Source organism: Chlorella variabilis (assembly GCF_000147415.1).
Source record: "Chlorella variabilis unplaced genomic scaffold CHLNCscaffold_4, whole genome shotgun sequence".
In the NCBI taxonomy this organism is placed as follows: Eukaryota; Viridiplantae; Chlorophyta; class Trebouxiophyceae; order Chlorellales; family Chlorellaceae; genus Chlorella; species Chlorella variabilis.
In genome coordinates this window covers 143,391-160,327 of record NW_005435084.1, presented here as the reverse complement: position 1 = coordinate 160,327, position 16,937 = coordinate 143,391, and the positions used below count along the sequence as shown (strand labels likewise).

General features: G+C 69.8%; 4 protein-coding genes across 4 annotated transcripts; 2 read left to right on the top strand and 2 right to left on the bottom strand.

Moving 5' to 3' along the window:
* Positions 1 to 46: 46 nt before the first annotated feature.
* Positions 47 to 5,023, bottom strand: CHLNCDRAFT_57009 (hypothetical protein). Its single transcript, XM_005849922.1, has 14 exons — positions 4,872 to 5,023; positions 4,549 to 4,674; positions 4,234 to 4,432; positions 3,980 to 4,090; positions 3,646 to 3,821; positions 3,235 to 3,423; positions 2,730 to 3,016; positions 2,469 to 2,538; positions 2,157 to 2,250; positions 1,679 to 1,989; positions 1,441 to 1,519; positions 1,183 to 1,307; positions 747 to 921; positions 47 to 553 (listed from the first exon to the last, which is right to left on the bottom strand). The coding sequence occupies exons 1-14, from the start codon at positions 4,944 to 4,946 to the stop codon at positions 453 to 455; spliced, it is 2,118 nt and encodes a 705-aa protein (XP_005849984.1). The 5' UTR covers positions 4,947 to 5,023; the 3' UTR covers positions 47 to 452.
* A 177-nt stretch (positions 5,024 to 5,200) lies between these two features.
* Positions 5,201 to 8,063, top strand: CHLNCDRAFT_57008 (hypothetical protein; the record flags this gene model as incomplete). Its single annotated transcript, XM_005850177.1, has 9 exons — positions 5,201 to 5,349; positions 5,501 to 5,689; positions 5,839 to 6,042; positions 6,237 to 6,263; positions 6,444 to 6,529; positions 6,712 to 6,795; positions 6,985 to 7,268; positions 7,331 to 7,412; positions 7,696 to 8,063. 9 exons carry the CDS (start codon positions 5,201 to 5,203, stop codon positions 8,061 to 8,063), a joined length of 1,473 nt encoding a protein of 490 aa, XP_005850239.1.
* Positions 8,064 to 8,756: 693 nt separating this feature from the next.
* Positions 8,757 to 10,957, bottom strand: CHLNCDRAFT_57007 (hypothetical protein; the record flags this gene model as incomplete). Its single annotated transcript, XM_005849921.1, has 3 exons — positions 8,757 to 10,349; positions 10,561 to 10,638; positions 10,832 to 10,957. 3 exons carry the CDS (start codon positions 10,955 to 10,957, stop codon positions 8,757 to 8,759), a joined length of 1,797 nt encoding a protein of 598 aa, XP_005849983.1.
* Positions 10,958 to 12,156: 1,199 nt separating this feature from the next.
* On the top strand, positions 12,157 to 16,885 carry CHLNCDRAFT_141891 (hypothetical protein; the record flags this gene model as incomplete). The annotated part of the gene is made up of 17 exons (XM_005850176.1): positions 12,157 to 12,222; positions 12,455 to 12,772; positions 12,945 to 13,071; positions 13,258 to 13,347; positions 13,499 to 13,603; positions 13,898 to 13,998; positions 14,176 to 14,290; positions 14,452 to 14,556; positions 14,709 to 14,783; positions 14,935 to 14,977; positions 15,228 to 15,325; positions 15,499 to 15,554; positions 15,729 to 15,806; positions 15,989 to 16,093; positions 16,295 to 16,378; positions 16,575 to 16,661; positions 16,820 to 16,885. 17 exons carry the CDS (start codon positions 12,157 to 12,159, stop codon positions 16,883 to 16,885), a joined length of 1,719 nt encoding a protein of 572 aa, XP_005850238.1.
* Positions 16,886 to 16,937: the final 52 nt, after the last annotated feature.

Sequence of the window (16,937 nt, the reverse complement as noted above, 5' to 3'; positions counted from 1 at the left end):
TCGATTGCACTGCGCCTGCATATAATGCTATCGCTGATACTTGGCAAGGGGTGCGTTACTATTACATTAGTTGCTTTCCGCATTCCCAATAGCCACACATTGGCAGCCAGCCCCTGGCAATCCATAACAGGAAGGAAGCAAGCAAGCAAGCGCACACAGCCGAGGGTCCAGAGGGCCCTCACTTGCAGAGGGTGTGGCACCCACACTGTCGCCCCTGCCACCAGACAGCCCGCCGCTCAAATGTGAGTGGGGCATCAAGGATCGCCCAGAAGAGTGTACACTGTACAGGCCCATTGCCGTCCAGCAGCCGCCCCGGTGCTCCCACGTCCAGCCGGCGAGCGCTGGCCGCCTGCTGCGTGGGGCTGAACACCAATCCCAGCCCACACAGCCGGCCGCCAGCCGCCCGTCGGCTGTCCTAATTAAAGCTTCTAAGCCGCCACCGCAGCCAGCCCCTACCGGGCCAGGGAGGAGCGCCGCCCGCTGCGGTCGCACATGCCGGCCAGGGTGATGCGCTCCTTCTCCACAGTGGTGGGCCCGCCGCGTGCCGCGATGCCTGCGGGGCGACAGACAGGCACAGGACGGCGGCGCGCTGAAACGGCGGTACCGCCGGGTATCTGCCAGTGCAGCCACGCCGCTACTGGCAGCCCGCTGTGCTGGCCGGTGTGGGAGACGGGCAGCTATGGAACGCAGCCAGCAGCGAGCAGCCTTTTCCCGCCCGACAAGCCCCCCCAGCGGCAGCCACCCACCGGTGAAGCTGCTGCGGTCGCTCAGCCGCACGGCCTCGGGCGTGGTGGTGTTGTTGCGGGTGGGGCCTGTGGAGGCCACGATGCGGCTCACCACCTCGCCCTCCTCGCACCCGCGCGCCTCTGCCAGGCGCGGCAGCGCGGCCTGGAACTGGCTGTAGGTGATGCGCCGCGCGCCCTGCAGGCAGGGAGCCGGGCAGGCAGGCAGGCAGGCAGGGAGGTGTGGGGAGGAGGACGGAGGCTGAAGGCGCTGTTTCCTCGTGGCCCATACCTGACAACCTCTGGGCTGGGAGGTGCACGGCCCGGCGGCCCGGAGGCCCACACACCCTCGCAGCCCTCCCACAGCGCCAGCACGCCCAATCTCTCGCCCCTCTCTCCCCCGCCCCTCCCTTCCCCTCACCTCCCCGCCCCACCCCTGCTTAACACTCTGCCCACCCACCTTGGCGGCGGTGGTGCGGAAGATGAGGTCCACCCGCGTGCTGCTCAGCCCCCTGGTGAGCAGGCCCGAGTCGCGGCACAGCTTCATGAACTGGGCGCCATCCATCGACAGCTCGCCGGGGGCGCCTGCACGCATGGCAGGGCCATGGCAGGGGTGGTTGCACAGGGTGGTTGTGGAGGTGGTGGCGTGAGTGCACGCGCGGGGGCTGGGGTGGTGTGAAGGCCAGGCCCGGGCACCCGCCACCCCAGCCCGGCTCACCGGCGCTGCGCCCAAACGCCGCAAACTGGCTCCACATGTCGCACAGGCCGCGGGGGTCTGCCGCGGCAGGGTTCTCCTCCTGCAGAGGAACCGAGGGAGGCAGCAGGCAGCTGAGGGGGTGCCGCAGGCGTGCCTGAACGGCGCACAGCCGGCCGCTGCCAGCTGGCCTCCGCCGCCCTGGCATCGCTCGTGCCAGGAGGCGGCTTGCTGTCTGGCAAGGCTGCCGCCGCCAGCACACCTGGCTGCCAAAGGCGCGGATGCGAGGCGACGCAGCGCCGGCGGTGGGCGTGCCGGCTGCCGCCGCCGTGGCGTGCTTGGCGCCCTCCTTGGGGCCGGCCCCAGCCCCGCTCGCGGTGCGGCTCAGCGGCGGCGTGGCAGTGGGGACCGGGGTAGGGGTGCGGCGCGCGGCGTCGCCGGCGGGCAGGGACGCGCGGCGGGAGCCGGGGGCAGAGGCGCGGCGCTGCGCCTTCTCCGCCGCATCCCGGTCCACCATGCGCCCCAGGTCTAGAGTGTCGTCGGCCACGCTCAGCCCGCCCCTGGCGTACACGCCTGGCAGGGAGGAAGGGCCAGGGGCACACCCAAGGCCAGTTGGGTGCGTGTGTGAGGGCACGCACCCACCAAGCCACGCTGCTTCTGCTCCTTCTGCCACCACCTCTCATCCTCCTACACACAGCCAGCGCACACCCACCAGTGCACACCCACCCCCACCCACCCACCCGTGTAGGTCGACTTGTCGTCGTGCCACTTCACGTGCTCCGGGGTGGTGCCCCGCACCGTGGGGCCCTCCAGCCGTGACACCGCGCCTACCACCTGCAGCCAGCAGCCAGGAGTGCGTGTGTGTGTCTGGTGTGGTGGTGGTGGCGTGTGTGTGTTTCCAGGTTGGGAAGGTGCCCAAGGAAGCTGGCAGTAGCAGCAGCTGGGATGGAAGCGCTGGAGGACAGGTCACCAGCTGGACCCCAGCGCTGTGGCAAGCCAGCACTTCCAGCCCGTGAGTAGGCCCAGACCCAGACACCCAGACTCCCGCCCACCTCTCCCAGCGCCACTCCCTTCTTCTCCGCCAGCAGGGCCAGGAGCGTGAGGAAGCCGTCTATGGGCAGCCTGCAGGCGGAGGCGAGGGGCGCATGTGGAGATGGGGTTGGTGGGAGGCGGGCGGGCACTGCCACCACCAGCCGCCCGGCACGGATGCTGGCACGCGCGCTGGCTGCCACCCAGGCCAGGCCCCCACATCCCTGCTCTTGCCTCCACCACCTCCCGCCTTCTCCACCCCGCCTGCACCGCTCCCCACTCACTTGCGGCTGCTGCCCTGGCGCGCCGCCTTGGCAAAGAGCACGTCCAAATCCTGCGCCCTCAGGGGGCCGCCCAGCAGCCCCGCCTCCCTCACAAGCTTGGAGCAGCGGAAGGAGTCCAGCTCTAGAGCGGCCCCGCCCTGGTCCCTGGCTCCAAAGGTGGAGTAGGAGGCGAAGAGGCTCTGCAGCGCGGCGCGGTGCGCCGCTACGGCCTCGTCATCCGCGGCGCCGGCGCCGGCGCCGGCGCCGGCCAGGCCCGCCGCCACGTGGCTCGCGCTGCGCCTCACGTCCTGCGGAGCAGCACATCAGGGGCAGGACTGGGGGCAGGGCTCTTCAAGCCGGCCAAATGACGGTTGGCACAGTATCAGCAGGCAAAACGGCTCTCACCGGCCTGTGTTGCCAGCACTCCATGAGTGCCGATGCCCAACCTTTACTGTCCTCCCCTCCTCATTTCTCTCTCTCTCACATGCACGCACACACACACACACACACACATGCCAGAACCCACCTCAGGCTCCGCATCCAGGGTGCGGGCCAGCTCCTGCTGCTCCTCCTCCCCGGCAGCCACCGCCTGCAGCCCCACCGCCAGGCTGCCTCCGCCCAGCTGCTTGAGGCGGCGCTGCAGCGCCTTGGATCCGTCGCGGTAGTCGGGCCCTGCCAGGCGCAGGGTGCCGGGTACGCAGTCCAGGCCCTGTCCCTGCGGCAGCAGCGAGGCAGGAGGGTGGGAGGGAGGCAGGGCAAGGGAGGGCAGGGTAAGGGAAGGCAGGGTAACGGCGGGCCTGAGAAACAAGGGGCCGAGGTTTGTGGATCAACTGGATCAATGGGCAAGCGATCAGTGTGCCGCACGCCTCTGCCGCCGGCAACTCGGGCCTCCACCTCTCCTCCAGCTTCCTGCCTGCACCCTCCCCAGCCCGCCCACCTTCAGAGTCGCCAGCATGTCGGCGTGCAGGGCATGCGCGGCCTCGCAGACGCCCGCCTCGGGCGAAGCCGCCACCAGCAGCCAGTCTGGGCCGGCGCAGGAGGCCACCAGCGTGGTGCTGTCGCCCAGCAGGCATGCCACCTTGGCCAGCTGGTCAGGGGCGGCCGTCACGGGGGCTGCGGCAGCAGGGGGGCAGGCAGGGAGGTTTTACAAAGGCAGCAGATTCTGAGGGTGTACTGGTCATGCAGTGGAGCGGGGAGGTGTTGGGCGGACAACAGCAGGCGAGGCTGGATCTGGCGGCAACTAGGTGGCACCAGCCAGGGAAAGAGCTCACCCCTGGCCTCCAGGACCTCCACAATGCTGCTACCAAAGGCGACGAGCGCCAGGCAGGAGGCGCGGTGGGCCTTGGCGCCCTGGGCTGCCGTCGCCAGCTCAGCAGAGCGCTCTGCATTGCGGGAGGAAGAGGCAGCACCGCAGGCGGGCTGGGTTTGCAACGGTGTCGGGCTACGCTGCAAGGGTGAGCTTTGCAGCAACGCTCCGTTGCATCAGCTGCTCTCTGCAAGGGGCCGCACCCAGTCCTGCGCGCACCTGAGATTTCCTGCACGGCGGCGGCGGTGGCCTCCGCCAGCTCCTCCTCGCTCTGCTGCGGGGCGCCGGCGCTGGCGCACGTGTCCTCAGCATCCGCCAGGCAAAACTTGGCCAGCTGGCGCAGGTTGTTGGTGCTCTGCGCGTCGCTGGGCGCCTTTTGCAGCGGCGCGCGGGCGTCGGCGGGCGGCGCGTTCTCTCCCTGCAGTTTCATCAGTTCGGATTCATCAAGGCATGCGCTGGCTTCTCTGCACAGCTTCTACGGCAACTCCAGCTCTACTCAAGCACCCAGCCAGCCGTCCCCTGCCGTCTACCGACCCCGTTTTGCGCGCGGTGCAGCGCATCCATGTCCACGCTATACTCCGACAGTCCGGGGCTGGCCCTGGAGGACTCGGACGCCCTTGGCGACTTCTTGCTCTTCCGCCCAAACAGCGAACGCCCAGACTGCGCGGGCGGCGGCGGCGGCACGGGCGGGAGCTGGCGGACAGTGTCGGAGGGAGCGCGTAGGGTGGCTGTCATTCGCAATTGTACCCCCGGTCATTCATTGCATGGCCAGAAGCGGCGAGGGGCCCGGGGGCGGGGAATGGCACTCCCAACCACCCACATTGCGCGCGCTCGGCTGCCTTTGCGCCTACACGCACCTTTGGCGTGTTCTCCCCGTCCTCCTTGTTCTCCCCGCCGCCCTTACCTCCTCCCCAACCAAGTTTGAGCCTCATTGCGAGGGGCAGTTGGAGTGGGCAGCCCGCTCTTCAATGCCTGCGCCTTGGAGCGCGTTCAAACAACTGTGAAATTACCACAAGACAATGGGTCCGCGGCGCGCTGCCGCAAAATGGTCCTTCCTGCTTCTAGGGGAGGGCGGCTGCAGTACATGCGTACTCAGGACCGAAGCCATACTTGTGGAGGGAGGCACCCTGCATCCGATACATTGTGCCGTGGTATAAGGGAGATTTCCAGGGGCCTGGGGGAAGCGATGGACCCCTTCGTTGGGCTGGCCATTTACGTTCTGCTTCTGCTGCTCCTCATTTTTACTTTGATCTTTGGTCAGAGCTCTCTGTGTGATAAAACACCGCTCCCAAGGGTCCACTTTTTCATTACAGAAGGTTTCTGCGATGTAGCAGAGTGAGCTTGCCGCTTGCGGCCTGGCTTGGTGCTTGTGGCTCGCAGATTAACCAATTAAGGCATGAGTCGATCGTGGAACTGCCGACAAGGCGCCGCACTCGTCGCCGCCGCCCGCTCCGCCGCCCACCGCCACTGCCACCCGACTGCGCAGGGCGGCGGCTCGGCGCTTCTGCGGCCGCCGCGGCACGGCGCTGTGCCACTCTGCCGGCGAGCTGTGCTTCGAGAGGTCCAACCCGGTCGTCCAGATCCTGTTCGTGGTGCTGCTGGCCGCCTGCTACTGGGCCGCCTGGAGCTACCTGTTCCCCATGCTGCCCCTGCCCGGCATCCCTGCCTGGCACAAGTGAGGCTGGGTCTGGTTTCTGCTCGCAGCCCGCTGCCGCCTGTCCTCCCGGCTGTCTGCGGCCTCTCCACTGTGCCTCTGCCGCCGCGTGTGACCACTCCCCAACCACACGGCCGGCCGCCGCCGCCGCTGCACCACGCCCGTCGCAGGCACACGGGCACCGCCGGCGCGCTCCTCTGCCTGGCCCTCTTCCTCGCAGCTTCCTTCTCAGACCCAGGCACCGTGACAGCCGCCAACGTGGCAGCGCACCGCGCTCTGTACCCCTGTGATGGCCTGCTGTATGAAGAGAAGGAGTGCCGGACGTGCGGCCTGCCCCGACCCGCACGCTCCAAGCACTGCTCCGCCTGCGGCAGGTGGGCACGCCGTGCCGGTGTGCTGCCTGCGTGAAGGCATGTGTGGTGGTGGTGGTGGTAGTGTCGGTCCCTGGCAGGGGGCAGGAGGGGGCGGCGCTTGGCAGCCGCTTCGGCGGGCTGAGCTGGTACAGCCCGCTGGTACAGCTGGCCCCCTCCTCATCATTCGCCGCGTGGCGTGGCTGCTGTGTGTGCAGGTGTGTAGCCAGGCTGGATCACCACTGGTGAGCCGCCGCCGCCTGCCGCCGCCAGCCACCCTTGCCGCTGACCTGCCCGCGGCTGCTGCCGCCGCTCCTGTGCAGCAGCACCTGTGCTGCCCCTGGCGTGCGCACCCCTACCCCGCCCTTCCCCGCGACCTCCGCTCCATGCACACACCCCACCTGCTCCCACCCGCCGCCCTGCAGCATCTGGATCAACCGCTGCGTGGGGCTGGCCAACATGCGCTGGTTCCTGGCCTTCCTGGCCGCCACCGCCGCCATCTGCTGCTACGGTGGGCGCAGCGCGGGGTGGGGAGCCAGGCGGGCACGGCGCAGCACCACAAGCGTGCAGCCGGGGCGCCACACCGGGGCCCGCCGCGCAGCTGCCGCGGCTTGCGAGGCCCCGCTGCCGAGCCGCGCCGCGCCCCACGCTGCCGCCGCCGGGCCCGCCCCTGCGCTCCTGCTGCCTGTGCAGCCGCGGTGCTTGGGGCGCGGGTGTTGCTGGCTGACCTGGCGCAGCAGGACACTTGGAACACAGCCTTCATCCACCCAGAGACCGGTGAGGGGCAGGGCCAGCGGTGTGAACGGCGGTGCCGACGGCTGCATGCGTGGCAGGCTCAGCCTGGATGGAATGCTGGCAGCGCGGGTGGCGGACCGACCGCAGCAGCAGGCTGCATCCCCCCGGGGTGGCGGCTGCGCCCTGAACCCTACAGGCTGCGCCTTCCGGCCCGCCCCTCCCCGCGTGCAGGCCAGCTGGTGTATCTGTCCGACAGCTGGCACTTCCTGCTCCACTTCCTGTCAGCCATGTACGGCCCCCAGGCAAGGCGCAGCCCCCGCCCAGCGCCCCACCCTGCCCGGCAGGCAGCGCCCCTGGGGCTGCCACCCCCCGCCTCACGCATGCCCGCCACGCCAGCCCCGCCCTGCGGTCGTGCTGTGGGCGGATGCGGCGGGGCCAAGCGCCCGGGCAGCCCATCCCTCTACCCTAGCAACTCCACCCTTCCCGCTGAAACCTGCCCTCGGGCAGGACAGAAGGTCGGTGGGATGTTTTGCCGAGCTGCTGATATGTGCTGGGTCGCGGCACTCCTGGCCTGCAGATGGCGCTCACTTTCTTCACCGCGGTGGCTGGCTGGATCGTGGCTGGCTTCCTGGGGTACCAGCTGTACCTCATATGTGCAGGTACTGCGGTCCGGGTGGTGGCGCGGGAGGCGGTGGTGGTCGTGGCGGCGGTGTGCGGCACAGCGATCCTGCCGCTCCGGTGTGGTGCGCGGGCTGCGGCTTTGGAGCCCCGGTTCCGCCTGGCTCCCCACCCGCCCTGCCTTGCGGTGTGGGTTGGCCGGCAGGCGGCCAAGCTGCTCCTGCACCCGCTCACCCGCCCGCCCTGGCCCAGAACCAGCTCAGCGATCAGCCCAGAGTGAGTGCGAGGCCCCTGGCCCCTCCCCGGCTGCTGCCCCGCCAGCAGGCCTCACCACGGTGGAAATGCACAAGCGGCGGGTGGTGGCCCTGGCTCTGGAGCTGGAGGAGGAGCAGCGGCAGGTGGAGGCGCGAGTGGAGAGGCAGCTCGCCCGTGGCGACGGCAGCGGCGGCGCCGCGGCTGCCGGCGGCCGCGAGCAGCCGGCGCGGCAGCGCCCGGCGCGCGCGGCGCAGCCCCAGGCGCGTCGTGGGCGGCCGCCGTCGCTGCCACACCGGTACGACAGAGGCGCGTGGCTGAACCTGCGGGAGGTGCTGTTCCCGCACCACCACCTGCGCCTGGCGGCGGCCGCTGCCGGCGCCCCCTCGGGGCAAGGTGCGAGCGGCAGCGGAGGCGACGGCAGCAAGAAGCAAGCGTAGCTGGCGCCATGGGAGCTGGCTGCGGCGCATGGGTGTGCCTGGGTTCTCACGTCTCGCCCCCTGAATCTGCTCGGCTTGCAAATGAAAGGCACTTCATTCATATATAGGCGTACAGGCAGGCAAGCAGGCACAGGAGCAATGCAGGCGGGGACAACTGAATGGGGTCGAGGGGGCATGCACGAACACTGAGGCATCCCGTTCGGGGAGGGACACTGAGGCATCCCGCTCGGCGGGACAGCGCGGAGCGGGACAAGAAGGAACCAAAGAATTCACCCGGAGCAGCCGGGCATGGGGCGGCATAAACGAATTTTGCATGCAATAGGGCCAGCGCACTCGCTGGGACGGCGGCAGACATGGGTGCCTCCGTCGCAGGCTTTTGGAAAGAAAGAGCAGGGCAGGGCATACGGGGGCAAAGAGAGAGGAGCAGGGCATATGGGGCAAAACGGGGGAGGAAAACGGGGTGCGCGCATTGGCTGGGGCTTGAGATTGGATTGGGAGCAAGGGCCGTACTTGGCTATTTGGTATCTGGGCTGTACAGGCCAGGACAGAAATAGGAAAGGAAGGTAGCGGTGTAGTATGGGGCGCCGACTGGCCGGCAGCGGGCCAACGGGCGGGAGAGGGAGGCGAGGCAAAAGTGGGGGGCCGGCACCGGAAGGCGGGCACCGCAGGGGAGGCGTCTGGCGGGGAGGGCGCTCAGAAGAGGAGGGAGGGGGCGGCCGATGCCAGCAGGGACAGGAGCTGGCTGTTGGCCGGCGGCGGCGGCGCGGGAGGGGCCGGCGGGGCCATGGGCACCGCCACTAGTGCCGGTGGGGGCTGCAGCCGCTCCAGCACCTGCAGCAACTCATGGGCCTGCAGGGGCCCGGTCTGGCGCTGCATCTGGCGCATGAGCGCGGCCAGCGGCTGCGCCTGCGCCGCCGCCACGCCCAGCGGCAGCTGCCCGGCAGCCACAGCGGCGCTGAGGCTGGGTGCCAGCACGCCCACGCGCCGCGGCACGGGGCGCAGCACCAGCCGCGGCTGCCCCGCGGCGCCGCCCAGCTGCGGCAGCGCCAGCGGCGGCGGGCCCAGGCCTGCGGGCTGCACCGCCTGCCACAGCCGACCCCACAGCTCCTGAACGTCGGCGCGCGGCGGCGGCAGCCACGCGGCGGCGGCCGCCGAGGGCGGCGAGAAGGCGCTGCGCACGCGGGCGGGGCGCGCGGCCCCGGCTGCCGGCCGCGGGCCGGCCGTCGGGTGGCTGCGCCGCGCCGGGCTGCCGCGTAGGGGCAGGGAGTCGAGCGGCGCCAGCAGGCGGCGCTCCTCAGCGGGGCTCTGCTGCAGCTGCTCATCCACCCAGCGGTTCAGCTCGGCAGCCAGCAGCCGCTGCTGCTGCTGCTCCAGCAGCCGCTCTTCCTCCTCCTGCTGCTGCCCCTGCTGCGGCGGCGGCGCCGCCGCCGCGGGCTGCGGCGACGGCGACGGCGTGTGCTGCTGGGCAGACTGGCAGGCGTGGTGGCCGGGCGGCGGCTCGCCGGCCGCGCTGCGCGGCGTGCCGAGCTCCGGCGCAACGGCGGCCATGGCGGCGGCGGCGGCTGCCTCCAGGAAGCCAGAGATGCGGTACGTGCTGCTGAGCCCGCTGAGCCCGCTGTCTGCGCGCTGCCAGGGCGGCTGCCCCTGCGCGCTCTTCCCGCTGTCTGTGCGCTGCCAGGGCGGCTGCGCCGCGCTCTTCCCGCTGTCTGTGCGCTGCCACGGCGGCTGCTGCGCACTCTTGCTGCTGTCTGTGCGCTGCCAGGCAAAGGGTGCGTGCTGCTGCTGCGGGGCGGGCGCCTGCTGCTGCTGCCAGTCGGCCACGCTCTGCTGCATCTGCTGCTGCTGCCACTCGGGGGCGCACTGCTGCAGCTGCTGCTGCATCTGCTGCAGCTGCTGCGGCGGCGGGGACAGCGGCAGCGGCAGATGCGGGGGCTCGGGCGCCTGCTGCGGCTGCGGCGCCAGGGCCGGCCCCGCGAGCTCTGCGGTTCGCTGGCACTTGGCGGTTGGGAGGGGGAGGTAGTTGAGTAGGGTGTCTGCCGCCGCTGCGCTGGCGTCCAGCTGCCCGCCCTGCTCGGAGCCGGAGCTCGCAGAGGGCCCCCCTCCGCTGCTCTTGCCGCCGCTGCTGCGCGCGTGGCCGCCGCTGGCGGCCCCGCCGCCGCCCTCGCTGCCGCCGCCGCCGTGGCGGAGGCGGTACAGGTATCGGCGGCGGGCCGCGTGCTGCGCCAGCTGCTCCCGGCAGCTGCGCTTGTCGCCGTCAAAGCACTCGAGGCGGTGGAAGCGGCCGCACTGCGGCGGGCGAGGTGGGCAGTGATCCGAGGTCAGCCGCGGTGATGATTAGGTAATGGGTTTGGCAGGCAGGCGGGCTGCGGCCAGAGGCGGGGCCGGCTGGCCCGGCTAGCCCGGCGACGCAGCCCCGCAGGCAGCGCAGCGGCCTGCCCTTCGCCGGCAGTGGCGCTGCACCCAAGCAAGGCGGCGGGCAGGCAGCGGGCAGGCTCACCTGCTGGCAGAAGCGGTGGGGCCTGCCTTCCAGCTCTATTTGGTCGGCGTGGACATGCTGAGGGCACGCTCGATATCGCTGCAGGCGCGGCCGGGAAATGGCGGGTAGGGTGGGTTATAGGGATGGGAGGAGGAGGCGAGGGCGGGCGGTGGGGTAGCTGCAGTCCAGGACGGGCGGAGGCAGCGTGCGCGCCGGCGGCGGCAGCTGGGGGCCCGCTGGGTGGGTCCCCAACGCGCCAGGCCGAGCCCCGCCGCGCCGCCCCCAGCCTTACCCTGAAAAAGATGCGCTCGGTGCTGAGGTCGACCTCGCATATCTGACAGCGGGCGCTGCTGCCCCGAGCTCGGGCTGGGCTGGGCTGATGGTGCGCTGCTGCAGGAGCCTCTGCAGGGGCTGCCATGGCGGGGTTTCGGCGGCTGGCAAGGCCTGCCGCTGGTAAATGGAGCAACCCGCCCCTTCAGTGAGAGAAAACCGGGCTCTCGCCGCTCGCAGTACTCCAGCTGCAAACCCAGCTGCCCCCGCGGCTCCTTCCTAATTCGAGAGAGGTTATGCGCGTAGCGTCCCCCAGTGGACCCACCAACCCTGGCCTATGCCAAGATTTTGGTCTGATAGCCACCTGGCGGCTGGCTGAGCTAGCACAGCAAGTACCGCACCGATCAATTGCCACGGTTTGGTCCCCAGGGGATGCGGAAACAGACGGAAAGATGGAACCGTGGCGATTTTCAATCGAAAAGAGCGGCATATGCATCATATGGCGGCGGCGGCGCCAGCTGGAGCCGGCGCAATGTCCCCTCACATCTGGTCAGACAGCGGTGGGTGGCGCCAGCTCTCAGCGCGGGTTTAGTGAGACATGGCGGGAGCGGATGTGCTTTTCGTCATTAGGCAGCAGCACCAGCAGCGGGGCCCACCGCTCAGGACTGGGAATGGGGGTGGCAAGGCGGTGAGAGTGTCCGCGGCCAGACGGCGCTTGCCTGTGTGGCTTTGGCCCGCCCCTGCAGACTCATCCCTGCCCTGTTACCAAGTGTGGTGGAACTAGCTCTGCGCTGCGACAAGGACCGATGTGTTGCATTGTCCGTGCTGCAAGCTGTCGCCATTCAGGCCAGGCGGCGGGGATTGAGCGGATAGTTCCCTCGCCGGCGCTGCATCTTTCAGCGCCATGCCCTCGATCCCCGCATGCTGCATAGGCAGGTAGCAGTCCAGGCGAAGTGCGGTTCATCATCACAGCAGAGGCCTCTTCTTTTGGGGGCAAGAAGGGAGCGTGTGAAGCCTCAACTGCCGTTGTCGCATTGTTGTCGCCTGCGTTGCCGCTGCAGCCCTGCAAGGTGAGCCCCACCCAGTATTCAATGATACCCAAGCAGCGATTTGCCATCATGCCAGGGCAGTGATGCCGTCTCGTTTGCAGAAGGGTAGAGCGCAATTCTTGCCTCGCTGGCGAGGAGGGGGCGGCGGCCACCGCCCTGTGGGCGGTGGGAAGAGTGGGGAGGCCTGCTTCTGGAAGTCATCTATCAGCCTCCTTGAGATCATGCAAATGGCCGGTTCAGGCAACCGGACGCTCTTAGCATGAATAGTGGCCGCCTCGCAACTTGAGCGGCCGCACCCATGGCGCACGCTGGCGGCTCCAACCGCCCCTCGATCACATGCCTCGTGCTAGCAATTGCCTGCTGCGTGAGTGGCCTGCTCCAGGACATGCCTACCCGCCCCAATCCCGCCGGACAGCGGCCCCTGCCCGCTAATTTGGCACCTGGAGGGCAGGGCCAGACATGGGTCGTGGCTGGCATCGGCCCGCTTTGCCATTCCATGTTCCAGCCCGCGCCCCGCACTCGGGAACCCCTCCGATCAGTCGGTTGCGCATAAAGCTTCCCTCATCTGGGTGATTCCATCCCTCTGCTGCGTGCAGGTGGCGCCCATCGCTGCCAGCCAGCAGCCGGCCGCCAGCGCTGGGCTGCGCCGCCTGGCCGCTGACGGCGCAAGGCGGCGGCCTCGCGGCTCCGCCGGCGGCATCCCTCAATCCATCATCGATGCCTACAGCCCAGCCGCTGGCAGCGATGGCGCCGTCGCTGGCTCCGCGGCTGTCACGCTCCGCCCGCCGCCGCCGCAGCGCCGGCCGCCGCCATCGCCGCGTCGGCCTCGGCCGCCGGCACGCCGGCCGCCGCCGCCGCCGATGCGTCGCCCGCCCCCGGCGGCGCCCACCTTTGGGCCTGCAGCTTACGCACAGGTGGGCAGCGAGCGGGCTGGGCTGGGTCTCCATGCGTATACTCCCAGTGTGGCTGCTGTGCCCGGCAGGGCCTGGCATGCCTTCCCTGCTCGGCAGGCACGCATGCCACCCACCCACCGGCACGCCCCTCGCTCTCCCTTGCCTGCTGGCCCCGCCCTTGCCTGCCCGCCAGGTCCTGGCCAAGTCCTTCCTCTTCTACGAGTCCCAGCGGAGCGGCAACATCAGCGCGGGCAGCCGCGTGCCGTGGCGGCGCAGCGCACACCTGGCGGACCGCGTGCCCGGCGGATACTACGACGCAGGTACGCGGCGCCCCGTCTGCCTCACCTTGGGCGGCCGGCCTGCTGCCCCTGCTGCTCCACCACACGCACGGCCCCAGGGGTGCGGGCTGCACGGGCTGGGGCTCTGGCCAAGCGCAGAGTTGGCCGCGCGCAGAGCAGCCGCCGTGCCGGCCTGCCTGCCCTGCGCTGCCCTGCCCTGCTCTGCAGGCGACTATTTGAAGATCTCATACACCACCGCCCACGCCACCCTCATGCTGGCCTGGGGAGCCCTGGATTTTGCGGGCGGCATGGCGCGAGGTGAGGCCTGACCGCATGTGCCCGCCTCGCCCGCGCCGCCGGCCCCTCCTTCCCCACCTGCCTCGCCTGCACGCCTGGCCCCTGCACGTCGTTGTACGGCGGCGCCTGCAACCTGCAACGCTCGGCTCTCTGCCGCTGCTGCCCCGCGCAGGCAACCAGACACTGCGCGCGCGCTCGGCGGTCAAGTGGGGGGCAGATTACCTGGCCGCATGCCACGCCTCGCCCTTCCAGTTTGTGGGGCTCATAGGAGACATGAGTGAGTGGGAGGGGCACTGAGGGCGGGGCGCGGCGCAGCCCTTGGGCCGCGGCTGCCGAAATCTGGCTGGCAGGCGCCCCGCTGCGCCGTATGCACCTTCCAAGCGTCGGCAGGAGCGCTGCCTCCCTCCCAGCACTCGCCCACCTGACGCCCCCTTCCGCTGCGTCTGCCCATCTGCCCGCCCGGCAGCGAGACGCCACGACCGCCGGCCCGCGGCCTCCCCAGCCTCCCATCGTGACGTCGCCCTTCTTTCTTTCCTCCCTGCCTGTCTTTCTTTCTTCATGCCCGTCGCAGCCATCGACCACGACTACTGGGGCCGCCCGGAGGAGCAGCGCACGTCGCGGCCGGCCTGGGTGTGGAACCGCACGACGGCGGCGTCCGACCTGCTGGGCATGGTGCGCACGCTGTGCTCACACTGTGTGCGCGTCTGGCCTGATGGGCACGCTGTGCTGCTGCTGGGCATGCTGTATGGCTGGAAAGGGCTGTGGCATGCTGCTCCTGCCGCCACGCCAGGCGCCCTGCTCCCATCCGCACACCCTACCCTGCTGCGCCTGCTGGCCTCCCGCCCGCAGGCCAGCGCGGCTCTTTCCTCCACCAGCCTCCTGTTCAGTTCCAGCCAGCCAGCCTACGCCGCTGTGCTGCTGGGCAAGGCCAGGCAGCTGTATGCGTGGGGGGCGGCGGTGCCAGGTCAGCGCCGCCGCCACGTCAGCACTTGGCGCCTGGCCTGCCGCGCCGCGCTGTGCCACAGCGCTGCTCCGGCCTGCCGCTGTGCCGGGAGCCCGCAGCGGCTGCGGTCATTCGGGAGGATGCCTGGCTGTCCGACTCCTCTGCCACGGTTGTGCCCGCAGGGCAGTACAGTGACAGCATGCCGGGATACCCCCAGGACCTGTACGAGAGCAACAGATACCACGACAAGCTCATGCTGGCCGCCGCCTGGCTGCACCGCGCCACCGGTGCGCACCCGCCGCCGCCACGGCGTGTAGCCAGCGTGCCGGCGAGCCCCAGCCAGCGCCCAGGCCTGGCGCATTGCTGTGTGCGCATGCGCTCTTGCTGCCTGCTTGCATGTGAGCCGGGTCCGCCCTGCTCGCTGCTCCCTGGGCTGCAGGCAATGCCAGCTACCTGGATGCGGCACACAGGCACTTCCAGCAGACCTCTTTTGATAACATCTCGCCATACACCAGTGAGCCGGGAGGAGGGGTGATGTGCGCGTGTGTGTCTGTGCGTGCGTGTGTGTGGGTGGGTGATGAGAGCGCTGGTGGGAGCGGTGCTGGCGGGGCACCTAATCGCCTGCCAACATTATTGCCGGCTGTGCCTCTGCGCCACTGCTGCAGGTTACGACAGCCAGTTCACAATGGCCGCAACCCTGCTTCTGGGGTGAGTGTGCACAGGGCTGGGGAGATAGGCAGGCACGCCCTCCTGCCGCAGGCATGCTGCAGCCTGTGTGGCCTGCCGGGCGGGGGCAGGCTGCCGAGTGCCGCTCACAGGCCCACCACCACCTCATCCCCGAGCCACGCCCAACCGCCTCCCCACCACACCTTTTCACGCCTGTTCACGCGTGCACACACACACACACACACACACACACACACATGACACCGCTGACCCCACCCCCACCTGCCTGCAGTACCGCGCAGCGCATTGGCGCCGCTCGGGTGCCCGGATACTCGCAGTACGGCGCCTTCATCGACTCCACCTTCCTGCAGTACCACGTGGCAGCCAACGGTGGGCCGCGCTGGAGCCTGCCGCCGCTCCCCTGCCTGCCGCTGCTCCCCTGCCTGCCTGCCATGTCGGGGGGTGCCCCCAGGAGGTAGTCGGTGCCTGGGTTCGCATCAACAACCCACAGTAGTGTGCAGCAGTACACAGCCGTGCCGCGGGATGCCTGTTGTGCGCTGCAGGTACCTGGGGCATCACCCGCAGCCCCCGCGGCCTCGTCTATCCCAACTGGTCCACGGTGGGTTGGTCGGGCTGGCTAGCTTGGCCATGGCTAGGCATCAATGCCGAGGCGGCGCTGTTTGCTGCCGCCTGCCTCTCTTCCCGTGTGCCTCCCCTACCTTGCTGTGCCTGGCGCTTGTCCCCTTCCACACACACACGCACCACCCATCCTGCTGCGCCGCCGCCCCTGCAGTGGGGCAACAACGCGTATGCCGCCAACACCGCTTTTGTGGCGCTGCTGCGCGCCAAGCAGCTGGCGGCTGCCAGCCCGGTGAGCCGCCGTGCGCTGCCTGCTTGCACTCCCGCTCTGCCTGCTGCCGGCCTCCAATCTGCGCCCTTTACGGCGCCGTGCCCGTGTCGGTGACCTGCTCTGAATCCCCGCCTGGTGGTGTACTGCACCGCTCCACATTCACCAAGCCGATCTCCCGTGCGTGCTTCCTGTGCCTGCCGCAGAACCGCGTCGCCGCCATCGCCCTGGCCAAGTCCCAGGTCGATTACGCCCTCGGCTCCGCCGGCAGGAGCTATGTGGTGGGGTGGGGCACCAACCCGCCGCTCAGGGTGGGTCTGCCTGTGCGGCGCCTGCTGCCACTGCGACTGGACCTGCTGCCGGGCTGCCGATGGCTGAGTGGAGGCGGTCGGAATAGTAGCAGCGCTGATGGCCTGGCTGCAGCTGGCGGCTGCGGGCCACTCGGGGCTGTCTGTGGCTCAACCGGGCTGCTCTCTGTTGCCACCTCCCCTCCCGTCCTGCCTGTGCCGCAGTGCCACCATGCGGGCGCCTCCTGCCCTGACCGCCCTGCACCCTGCGGCTGGGACCAGTTCGACGCTCCCACACCTAACCCGCAGGTGTGTGTTGCTAGGGTTCTGGCAGTTTGGATGGGTGCCACACAGTGTGCAGTGGTGAGATTGGGCGATGAATTGGTGGAGATAGGACTTAGGTGCCTGCCAGCCAGGTGTTGCTCCCCAGGAAGCATGCCTTCATGCTTGGAGGGTCCGCTCGCCAGGGTGCCGTGCCACTCCTAGCGCGCCGGCCGCGACGCAGGTGCTGCACGGCGCTCTGGTGGGCGGGCCCTCTGGGCCCGGGGATGCCGGCTACCGCGACGTGCGCTCCGACTATGAAAGCAACGAGGTGCCGTCGCTGTGCCACGCTGTGCTGTGCTGGGCTATGCTGCGCTGCGCTGTGCTGTGATGTGCTGCGCTGTGCCATGCCTCCAGCCGCAGCCGTAGCAGCACCACTTGGGGTGCCCGGCCGCCAACTGGCCGCTCTCCGCCCCCCGTCCTCCTCAGGTCGCCATCGACTACAATGCCGGCTTCACTGGCGCCCTCGCCGGCCTGCTCTCCCTGCTGCCCTGAGCACCCCAGCCCCTCAGCTGTGAACCTTGGGTTGGTGGAAGCCGGCCCGGGC